The sequence below is a fragment of the Oncorhynchus nerka genome, linkage group LG17, assembly GCF_034236695.1.
Source record: "Oncorhynchus nerka isolate Pitt River linkage group LG17, Oner_Uvic_2.0, whole genome shotgun sequence".
In the NCBI taxonomy this organism is placed as follows: domain Eukaryota; kingdom Metazoa; phylum Chordata; class Actinopteri; order Salmoniformes; family Salmonidae; genus Oncorhynchus; species Oncorhynchus nerka.
In genome coordinates this window covers 9,633,347-9,645,935 of record NC_088412.1, presented here as the reverse complement: position 1 = coordinate 9,645,935, position 12,589 = coordinate 9,633,347, and the positions used below count along the sequence as shown (strand labels likewise).

General features: G+C 41.8%; 1 protein-coding gene across 1 annotated transcript in view; it reads right to left on the bottom strand.

Annotated features, from left to right (window-relative positions):
* The window catches only part of ano3 (anoctamin 3), an 84,570-nt gene that overhangs the window by 63,218 nt on the left and 8,763 nt on the right, over positions 1-12,589 (bottom strand). Inside the window, exons 5-8 of the mRNA XM_065002936.1 lie at positions 11,150-11,250; positions 10,781-10,825; positions 9,134-9,268; positions 7,106-7,212 (exon numbers count right to left, since the gene is read on the bottom strand). Coding sequence (XP_064859008.1) covers positions 7,106-7,212; positions 9,134-9,268; positions 10,781-10,825; positions 11,150-11,250 — 388 coding nt within the window. The remainder of the gene's footprint in view (positions 1-7,105; positions 7,213-9,133; positions 9,269-10,780; positions 10,826-11,149; positions 11,251-12,589) is intronic.

Sequence of the window (12,589 nt, the reverse complement as noted above, 5' to 3'; positions counted from 1 at the left end):
GCCACCATTAATAGCTAACCAAAGCCACCATTAATAACTAACCAAAGCCACCATTAATAGCTAACCAAAGCCACCATTAATAACTAACCAAAGCCACCATTAATAACTAACCAAAACCACCAAATTCTAAATTATAGATGTCCTCATCTTTCCTTCCTTAGTTTCTAGAGAGCCAAATGGTATTCAACAGAATATCCCCAAAGGATTTGAAACAGCAAGCCACGTGACGATGCATACACAGATAAACGACACAAGTTCAAACGAGACAAATGTGATCAGCAGGACAGAGGAAAACAGAAAGAAGACAGACAATTCATACATTTCACTGTATTAGCTAATGCCTTCCCTTTTTAAACAGCTCGATCATTGACCTGTATAGAGTATAATGTATAGTAGTACTGGATATATAGTATTGGATATATAGTACTGGATATATAATATTGGATATATAGTACTGGATATATAATATTGGATATAGAGTATTGGATATATAGTACTGGATACATAGTACTGGATATAGAGTATTGGATATATAGTACTGGATATATAATATTGGATATAGAGTATTGGATATATAGTACTGGATACATAGTACTGGATATAGAGTATTGGATATATAGTACTGGATATATAATATTGGATATAGAGTATTGGATATATAGTACTGGATACATAGTACTGAATATAGAGTATTGGATATATAGTACTGGATATATAGTACTGGATATAGAGTATTGGATATATACAGTGGGGCAAAAAAGTATTTAGTCAGCCACCAATTGTGCAAGTTCTCCCACTTAAAAAGACGAGAGAGGCCTGTAATTTTCATCATAGGTACACTTCAACTATGACAGACAAAATGAGAAGGAAAAAAATCCAGAAAATCACATTGTAGGACTTTTAATGAATTTATTTGCAAATTATGGTGGAAAATAAGTATTTGGTCATCTACAAACAAGCAAGATTTCTGGCTCTCACAGACCTGTAACTGTTTCTTTAAGAGGCTCCTCTGTCCTCCACTCGTTACCTGTATTAATGGCACCTGTTTGAACTTGTTATCAGTATAAAAGACACCTGTCCACAACCTCAAACAGTCACACTCCAAACTCCACTATGGCCAAGACCAAAGAGCTGTCAAAGGACACCAGAAACAAAATTGTAGACCTGCACCAGGCTGGGAAGACTGAATCTGCAATAGGTAAGCAGCTTGGTTTGAAGAAATCAACTGTGGGAGCAATTATTAGGAAATGGAAGACATACAAGACCACTGATAATCTCCCTCGATCTGGGGCTCCACACAAGATCTCACCTCGTGGGGTCAAAATGATCACAAGAACGGTGAGCAAAAATCCCAGAACCACACGGTGGGACCTAGTGAATGACCTACAGAGAGCTGGGACCAAAGTAACAAAGCCTACCATCAGTAACACACTACGCCGCCAGGGACTCAAATCCTGCAGTGCCAGATGTGTCCCCCTGCTTAAGCCAGTACATGTCCAGGCCCGTCTGAAGTTTGCTAGAGAGCAATTAGATGATCCAGAAGAAGATTGGGAGAATGTCATATGGTCAGATGAAACCAAAATATAACTTTTTGGTAAAAACTCAACTCGTCGTGTTTGGAGGACAAAGAATGCTGAGTTGCATCCAAGAACACCATACCTACTGTGAAGCATGGGGATGGAAACATCATGCTTTGGGGCTGTTTTTCTGCAAAGGGACCAGGACGACTGATCCGTGTAAAGGAAAGAATGAATGGGGCCATGTATCGTGAGATTTTGAGTGAAAACCTCCTTCCATCAGCAAGGGCATTGAAGATGAAACGTGGTTGGGTCTTTCAGCATGACAATCATCCCAAACACACTGCCCGGGCAACGAAGGAGTGGCTTCGTAAGAAGCATTTCAAAGGTCCTGGAGTGGCCTAGCCAGTCTCCAGATCTCAACCCCATAGAAAATCTTTGGAGGGAGTTGAAAGTCTGTGTTGCCCAGCAACAGCCCCAAAACATCACTGCTCTAGAGGAGATCTGCATGGAGGAATGGGCCAAAATACCAGCAACAGCGTGTGTAAACCTTGTGAAGACTTACAGAAAACGTTTGACCTCTGTCATTGCCAACAAAGGGTATATAACAAAGTATTGAGATAAACTTTTGTTATTGACCAAATACTTATTTTCCACCATAATTTGCAAATAAATTCATAAAAAATCCTACAATGGGATTTTCTGGATTTTTTTTCTCATTTTGTCTGTCATAGTTGAAGTGTACCTATGATGAAAATTACAGGCCTCTCTCATCTTTTTAAGTGGGAGAACTTGCACAATTGGTGGCTGACTAAATATGTTTTTGCCCCACTGTATTACTGGATATATAGTACTGGATATAGTAGTACTGGATATATAGTACTGGATACAGTAGTACTGGATATATAGTACTGGATATATAGTATTGGATATATAGTAATGGATATAGTAGTACTGGATATATAGTACTGGATATAGTAGTACTGGATATATAGTACTGGATATAGTAGTACTGGATATAGTACTGGATATATAGTACTGGCTATAGTAGTACTGGATATAGTAGTACTGGATATAGTAGTACTAAATATATAGTACTGGATATATAGTACTGGATATAGTAGTACTGGATATAGTAGTACTAAATATATAGTACTGGATATATAGTACTGGATATATAGTACTGGATATAGTAGTACTGGTTATATAGTACTGGATATATAGTACTGGATATAGTAGTACTGGATATATAGTACAGGATATATAGTACTGGATATATAGTACTGGATATAGTAGTACTGGATATAGTAGTACTGGATATAGTAGTACTAAATATATAGTACTGGATATATAGTACTGAATATAGTAGTACTGGATATAGTAGTACTAGATATATAGTACTGGATATATAGTACTGGATATATAGTACTGGATATAGTAGTACTGGATATATAGTACTGGATATAGTCGTACTGGATATATAGTACTGGTTATATAGTACTGGATATATAGTACTGGATATAGTAGTACTGGATATAGTAGTACTGGATATATAGTACAGGATATATAGTACTGGATATATAGTACAGGATATATAGTACTGGATATATAGTACTGGATATAGTAGTACTGGATATGTAGTACAGGATATATAGTACTGGATATATAGTATTGGATATATAGTACTGAATATATAGTATTGGATATATATTACCGGATATATAAACTCAGACATTTGAAAGGGTTTCCACATACTTTTGTGTTTCAGATCTAAACTCAGCAAAAAAAGAAACGTCTCTTTTTCAGGACCCTGTCTGTCAAAGATCATTCCTAAAAATCCAAATAACTTCACAGATTGTCACTGTAAAGGGTTTAAACACTGTTTCCCATGTTTGTTCAATGAACCATACACAATTAATGAACATGCACCTGTGGAACGGTCGTTAAGACACTAACAGCTTACAGACGGCAGGCAATTAAGGTCACAGTTATGGAAACTTAGGACACTTTCTACTGACTATGAAAAACACCAAAAGAAAGATGCCCAGGGTCCCTGCTCATCTGCATGAATGTGCCTTAGACATGCTGCAAGGAGGCATGAGGACTGCAGATGTGGCCAGGGCAATAAATTGCAATGTCCGTACTTTGAGATGCCTAAGACAGCGCTACGGACAGCTGATCGTCCACACAGTGGCAGACCATGTGCAACAACACCTGCACAGGATTGGTACAGGGCTCCTGTACAGGGCTCCGGGCAGCCGAGTGGAAATGGAGGAAAACTCGCCTCCCTGCGGACCTGGCATCCTTTCACTCCCTCCTCTCTACATTTTCCTCCTCTGTCTCTGCTGCTAAAGCCACTTTCTACCACTCTAAATTCCAAGCATCTGCCTCTAACCCTAGGAAGCTCTTTGCCACCTTCTCCTCCCTCTTGAATCCTCCTCCCCTCCCCCTCCTCCCTCTCTGCAGATGACTTCGTCAACCATTTTGAAAAGAAGGTCGACGACATCCGATCCTCGTTTGCTAAGTCAAACGACACCGCTGGTTCTGCTCACACTGCCCTACCCTGTGCTCTGACCTCTTTCTCCCCTCTCTCTCCAGATGACATCTCGCGTCTTGTGACGGCCGGCCGCCCAACAACCTGCCCGCTTGACCCTATCCCCTCCTCTCTTCTCCAGACCATCTCCGGTGACCTTCTCCCTTACCTCACCTCGCTCATCAACTCATCCCTGACCGCTGGCTACGTCCCTCCCGTCTTCAAGAGCGAGAGTTGCACCCCTTCTGAAAAAACCTACACTCGATCCCTCCGATGTCAACAACTACAGACCAGTATCCCTTCTTTCTTTTCTCTCCAAAACTCTTGAACGTGCCGTCCTTGGCCAGCTCTCCCGCTATCTCTCTCAGAATGACCTTCTTGATCCAAATCAGTCAGGTTTCAAGACTAGTCATTCAACTGAGACTGCTCTTCTCTGTATCACGGAGGCGCTCCGCACTGCTAAAGCTAACTCTCTCTCCTCTGCTCTCATCCTTCTAGACCTATCGGCTGCCTTCGATACTGTGAACCATCAGATCCTCCTCTCCACCCTCTCCGAGTTGGGCATCTCCGGCGCGGCCCACGCTTGGATTGCGTCCTACCTGACAGGTCGCTCCTACCAGGTGGCGTGGCGAGAATCCGTCTCCTCACCACGTGCTCTCACCACTGGTGTCCCCCAGGGCTCTGTTCTAGGCCCTCTCCTATTCTCGCTATACACCAAGTCACTTGGCTCTGTCATAACCTCACATGGTCTCTCCTATCATTGCTATGCAGACGACACACAATTAATCTTCTCCTTTCCCCCTTCTGACGACCAGGTGGCGAATCGCATCTCTGCATGTCTGGCAGACATATCAGTGTGGATGACGGATCATCACCTCAAGCTGAACCTCGGCAAGACGGAGCTGCTCTTCCTCCCGGGGAAGGACTGCCCGTTCCATGATCTCGCCATCACGGTTGACAACTCCATTGTGTCCTCGTCCCAGAGCGCTAAGAACCTTGGCGTGATCCTGGACAACACCCTGTCGTTCTCAAATAACATCAAGGCGGTGGCCCGTTCCTGTAGGTTCATGCTCTACAACATCCGCAGAGTACGACCCTGCCTCACACTGGAAGCGGCGCAGGTCCTAATCCAGGCACTTGTCATCTCCGTCTGGATTACTGCAACTCCCTGTTGGCTGGGCTCCCTGCCTGTGCCATTAAACCCCTACAACTCATCCAGAACGCCGCAGCCCGTCTGGTGTTCAACCTTCCCAAGTTCTCTCACGTCACCCCGCTCCTCCGCTCTCTCCACTGGCTTCCAGTTGAAGCTCGCATCCGCTACAAGACCATGGTGCTTGCCTACGGAGCTGTGAGGGGAACGGCACCTCAGTACCTCAGGCTCTGATCAGGCCCTACACCCAAACAAGGGCACTGCGTTCATCCACCTCTGGCCTGCTCGCCTCCCTACCACTGAGGAAGTACAGTTCCCGCTCAGCCCAGTCAAAACTGTTCGCTGCTCTGGCCCCCCAATGGTGGAACAAACTCCCTCACGACGCCAGGACAGCGGAGTCAATCACCACCTTCCGGAGACACCTGAAACCCCACCTCTTTAAGGAATACCTAGGATAGGATAAAGTAATCCTTCTCACCCCCTCCCCTTAAAAGACCTAGATGCACTATTGTAAAGTGGCTGTTCCACTGGATGTCATAAGGTGAAAGCACCAATTTGTAAGTCGCTCTGGATAAGAGTGTCTGCTAAATGACTTAAATGTAAATGTAAATGGTACATCCGAACATGACACCTGCGGGACAGGTACAGGATGGCAACAGCAAATGCCCGAGATACACCAGACAATATCTTTAAGAAAATCAATCAAAAACCTTTATTAACGCAATTGCAGACAGAAGTTGACAACAGGAACATAGCACACGTTTCCCAGTAAGTTCTGCACAATAGCAAAGGGTCCAAGTTATTTTATTAAGCCCCCGGTCCCTGCCTACATCATTACCTTCTACTCATGAGACCAATGCCATGCACACACAGCTATACAAACAAGAGTTTCAGTGTTATCGAAAGGCTCAGCAGTAAATGTCCCCAAGTTGATTTATATTGGAATGTCTGACTAGTCTCTTATCTCTTTCACTTCCTTGCAGAGTTCTGTCTCAGTCACACATCTCTCAGACCGTTTCTTTATAAGAGACAGAGACTAGAAAATACTGTGGAACAATATTAAACCTTATAATGCATATATATATTGTTCATCTGTAGTCTAGGACCCTATAAATGTAAGGGGGAGGGGTCTTATAACCCTTACCCTTCTATTAATACAACATAAGCATAATCAATTATTATGATATATTATTATAATACATCAAACATTTGGTACAGCCCCTGTCATGACCCCAAGGTGAACCCGACACATCTCACAGCAAGAACTGGCAAATCTGGTGCAGTCCATGAGGAGATGCACTGCAGTACCTAATGCAGCTGGTGGCCACACCAGATACTGACTGTTAATTTTGATTTAGACCCCCCTCCCCCTTTTGTTCAGGGACACATTATTCCATTTATGTTAGTCACATGTTAGTCACATGTCTGTGGAACTTGTTCAGTGTATGTCTCAGTTGTTGAATTTTGTTCATACAAATATTTATACAAATATTTACACATGTTAAGTTTGCTGAAAATAAACACAGTTGACAGTGAGAGGACGTTTGTTTTTGTTGCTGAGAATAGTACTGGATATACAGTAATACTATGATGATTGGTATTATGTACCATCACGTTGAACTGTAGTATTATTGGATTATCATTCACAGTCACTGTATTTCACATTGTAAAATACTGCATTTTGTTTTGTACAATGAACATTGAGTCTACACAGGGTGTTTCAAAGCCTAAGATGCAATAAGATTTAAGGACAACCCCCAATATTTAAAGTATACCTATAAAGTAGATAGATAGATAGATAGATAGATAGATAGATAGATAGATAGATAGATAGATAGATAGATAGATAGATAGATAGATAGATAGATAGATAGATAGATAGATATGGATACTGTAGCTCCGTACCCATCTTAGACTTCCCGTCCTCATACTTGGTGCGTTGGAGAACATGGTGGACTATTCTGCTTCTGGTAGAGTTGGAGAAGAACGTATGTCTGTTGTTGATGGTAAAACTGAGAGAAGAGAGTAAAACAAACAAACAAGTCATCATTGTCTTTTATAGCAAAAAGAGGATGTGGGAACAGAGCCCTGGTCACTGGCGTGAAAGGCAGTCCCACTATGCATCGCTCCAATGGGGTTAACCCACTTGGGGGGGGGGGTTCGAAAGTGGCTCATTAGCAAGGATTTGCTAAAGATTTATGATATAGTACACATGATCATTCATTCTAGACAGCAGGGTTTGATAGGTTACTTTATTTTTTGTAATCAGTTACAGTTACTAGTTCCCTGTCCCAAATGTTAATCAGCAACGTAATTTTGGGATTACCCAAACTCAGAAAATGTCATTGGATTACCTTCAGTTACTTTATGAATACTTTCCCCCTTAACAGGCATTAGAATAAGACAAAAAAAAGATTTGGTGTGTTGTCATAGTGGTCTCTGACATCACAGTGGTCTCTGACATCACAGTGGTCTCTGACATCATAGTGGTTTCTGACTTGTGGTCAGACTCACTCAGGTGGAACAAACTTAAACTTGGGTATTTTTTCAGCGCTGAATTGAATGTCTTTGAGTAAACTGAAAGGTGTCGTAATGATTTTTTTCTCTCGCAAACATCCTTTCTGAATTTAAAAGTAATCCAAGAAGTAATCATCTAGTTTTTCTAAAGTATCTGCTCTCAGTTAACCGCCAAGCCTGCTAGACAAGAATCCATAGTTGTAAAACTGAGGAGAGAAGAAACCAACAACTAAGATCTTATAAAAGGCAGTCAGCAGTCAATCACATTCTTAAAACATATCAATACCTCTTCATCTAATAAACTTCCCACTAAAATAGCAAAGCTTTCCAGGACCAGTAAATGTTTATTTGAAGAACAAAGGTTGTCAAAGAGATGAAGAGATGAAACCAAACTGGCAGAAAGAGCTGAGGAGATGAAAAGAAAATGGCAGAATGAGATGAGGAGATGAAAACAAACTGGCAGAAAGTGATGAGATTAAAACAAAATGGCAGAATGAGACGAGACGAAAAGAAAATGGCAGAATGAGATGAGGAGATGAAAACAAACTGGCAGAAAGTGATGAGATTAAAACAAAATGGCAGAATGAGACGAGACGAAAAGAAAATGGCAGAATGAGATGAGGAGATGAAAACAAACTGGCAGAAAGTGATGAGATTAAAACAAAATGGCAGAATGAGACGAGATTAAGAGAAAATGGCAGAATGAGACGAGACGAAAAGAAAATGGCAGAATGAGATGAGGAGATGAAAACAAAAGAGTTAAGAAAGGGAGATTAGGGGTTGTCATAACAGAACCAGTTACCGCGGCTGTAGGCTGTATTATGATAGCCTTTATCATGTCCTCCTCTACTCTCCAATGCAGCCTATACAAACACACATCATAGAATACAAATAACCCAGTCTATCTATTCTATCCCTATTCACAAGCTGTTAGAGCTGTGTAGCTGTGTGTGTGTGTGTGTGTGTGTGTGTGTGTGTGTGTGTGTGTGTGTGTGTGTGTGTGTGTGTGTGTGTGTGTGTGTGTGTGTATGCGCATGTGTGTGTTTAACCCACTGTCGCATGTTTGCCCTGCTGAACGGGGCTGTGTAGCAGTCTGTCTCCTCTAGGTTAGGTTAAAGGTAGGGTTAAGGTTAGGGTGTTAGGTTAGGTTAGGGGGTTAGGTTAGGGTGTTAGGTTAGGAGGTTAGGTTAGGGTGTTAGGTTAGGGTGTTAGATCAGGGTTTAGGTTAGGTTAGGGGGTTAGGTTAGGGGGTTAGGTTAGGGGGTTAGGTTAAGCAGTCTGTCTCCTCTAGGTCAGGTAAGGGTTAGGGTTTAGGTATAGAACATACTGGTGCATGCGTGCCCTGCTGAAGGGGGCTGTGTAGCAGTCTGTCTCCTCTAGGTCAGGTAAGGGTTAGGGTATAGGTATAGAACATACTGGTGCATGCGTGCCCTGCTGAAGGGGGCTGTATAGCAGTCTGTCTCCTCTAGGTCAGGTAAGGCCTCTTTGTCCAGCTTCATGGGGTTCCTGGGTAACCAACTCTTTATCTGACGACACCTCAGATGAAACCGGCTGCAGGGAGAAACAACAGAAAATAGAGTATTGATGAATTAATTACGAGGATTATCCTAGAGATTGTTGTGTTTGCTTAGTGATAAAAATGAGTAGTTAGCCTGGCTCAACCAGAGTAAACTGCCTCACATTAGTGTCCACAATGACATACATTTTAACTGTTTATACTTTCTACACAAACAGAACGTTATAGTCCTATAATTACAACGGTCTTTCTAAACCTCCATAAACGTCTCCATCGGGTGACTGCATCATTATGATTCATTTACTTTATTCGGGGTGACTTATTGGTCTTAACAGAGCTTAAATCGCACATTCTTACACACAACAGAACATGTTTAAATAGATAAACTAATCCTGAACTAATTAATAAAATCCTGAATGAAGTCCCCTGGGGGTAGAGCTAAATAACAGTTTGACCCATTCACCCTCTGTGATTAAATGACAGTTAACCTCTTCCATGCTTTGTTTAGAGAGTACAGGAGTAGAGGGGAAGATAGGCAAGTAACTCCCTGATGCTCAATAATGGCTACATCATAAAATAACAGCTAGATCATCTAACTCCCTGAAGGATGATGGCTGCATCATAAAATAACAGCTAGATCTTCTAACTCCCTGACGGCTGATGATGGCTACATCATAAAATAACAGCTAGATCTTCTAACTCCCTGACGGCTGATGATGGCTACATCATAAAATAACAGCTAGATAATCTAACTCCCTGAAGGATGATGATGGCTGTATTTACAGCTAGATCTTCTAACTCCCTGATGCTCAATAATGGCTACATCATAAAATAACAGCTAGATCTTCTAACTCCCTGATGGATGATGATGGCTGTATCTTACAGCTAGATAATCTAACTCCCTGATGGATGATGATGGCTGTATCTTACAGCTAGATCTTCTAACTCCCTGATGCTCAATAATGGCTACATCATAAAATAACAGCTAGATCTTCTAACTCCCTGATGGATGATGATGGCTGTATCTTACAGCTAGATAATCTAACTCCCTGATGGATGATGATGGCTGTATCTTACAGCTAGATCTTCTAACTCCCTGATGCTCAATAATGGCTACATCATAAAATAACAGCTAGATCTTCTAACTCCCTGATGGATGATGATGGCTGTATCTTACAGCTAGATCTTCTAACTCCCTGATGCTCAATAATGGCTACATCATAAAATAACAGCTAGATCTTCTAACTCCCTGACGGCTGATGATGGCTCCATCTTACAGCTAGATCATCTAACTCCCTGATGGATGATGATGGCTGCATCTTAAAACAGCTAGATAATCTAACTCCCTGAAGGATGATGATGGCTGCATCATAAAATAACAACTAGAGCTCTCATCTTGAGAGAACAGAGTCACTCCAGCTGTGCTGAATGCTGCCGAAGGTGTATTTCATTAGAAGTGCTCCGCAGTGCTCAGCCAGTCAGCTCAGCCAGTCAGCTCAGCAGCAGACTGTGGCTGAACTTTACGATCACACTGAAAATCCACTTACCTGCCCATAGTTTTGCTCTTCCAATCTGTAAAGTAACTTTTTTTTCTGAAAGATAAATAACAATACATGAGATATTGTGGGATGGGTCGAACAATCCAACAGATCAAGCCATACAAATAGTCCTAATGCTTTATTGAATGTGCTGTTGTTTACAGATGTTTGATGAGCAGTTATTAACGCTTATGTCGTGCATTATAATGCATTATGTATAGCTCATAACCCTTATAAATATGTTTATGATGCATTATATAAGTAGGTATTCTTATGAAGTGCTACCTGAATGGCATTCTGATATTCATCTGCTCAGCGTATTTACTTATAAATGTGTTTATGATGCATTATGAAGAAGGTATTCTTATGAAGTGCTACCTGAATGGCATCCTGATATTCATCTGCTCAGCGTATTTACAGAGAGTGTCCCAGGGAGCGTGGATCTTCACAAACATGATGTCGGTGTTGGTCAGAGACGGCTTTCGAGAGGGCACAAAACTAGAAATTAGCTTGTGACTGAAAAAAAAAACTAGTATCTAACAATCTGATGACAATATTTGAGAAAATACTCACGAGTGCCACAAAGCACTTATCTTTTTCTTTTTTTTAACTAGGCAAGTTAGTTAGGAACAAATTCTTATTTTCAATGACGGCCTAGGAAAAGTGGGTTAACTGTCTGTTCAGGGGCAGAACAACAGATTTGTACCTTGTCAGCTCGGGGATTTGAACTTGCAACCTTTCAGTTACTAGTCCAACTCTCTAACCACTAGGCTACCCTAGATAAATAAAACAAATTCAGGGCATTGTCTAAAAAGTGGGTATAACTCTAGTTTCTGTAGCCAGTTACAAAGACAAAGAGTCATTAATACAGAGCTGAAGGGAGAATATGGGAAAGAGTATGTACTAAAATGAAACGGCCCTTTTTCAGGACCCTGTCTTTCAAAGATAATTCGTAAAAAATCCTAAATAACTTCACAGATCTTCATTGTAAAGGGTTTAAACACTGTTTCCCATGCCTGTTCAATTTTTTTATTTTTTTTATTTTTTACATTTCACAGTGTCCAAAGAAGGGCCAGATGTATACGGAATGGCGTCGTCTGCGTAGAGGTGGATCAGAGAATCACCAGCAGCAATAGTGACATCATTGATATATACAGAGAAAAGAGTCGGCCCGAGATTTGAACCCTGTGGCACCTCCGTAGAGACTACCAGAGGCCCGGACAACAGGCCAGCCCTGAAGATGGCTGCACAGTATTGTTTTTTTAATCAATGGCGGTTATGATATCATTTAGGACCATGTTCATTAATTAAACGATAAACAATTAATGAACATGCACCTGTGGGACGGTCGTTCAGGCACTAACAGCTTACAGACGGTAGGCAATTAAGGTCACAGTTATGAAAACTTAGGACACTAAAGAGACTTTTCTACTGACTCTGATAAACACCAAAAGGAAGATGTCCAGCATCCCTGCCCACCTGCGTGAACGTGCCTTAGGCATGCTGCAAGGAAGCATGAGGACTGCAGATGTGGTCAGGGAAATAAATTGCAATGTGCGTACTGTGAGACGCCTAAGACAGCGCTAGAGGTAGACAAGATGGACAGCTGATCGTCCTCGCAATGGCAGACCACGTGTAACAACATCTGCACAGGATAGGTACATCCGAACATGACACCTGCGGGACAGGTACAGGATGGCAATAACAACTGCCTGAGTTACACGAGGAACGCACAATCCCTCCATCAGTGCTCAGACTGTCCGCAATAGGCTGAGAGAGGCTGGACTGAGGGCATGTAGGCCTGTTGTAAGGCAGGTC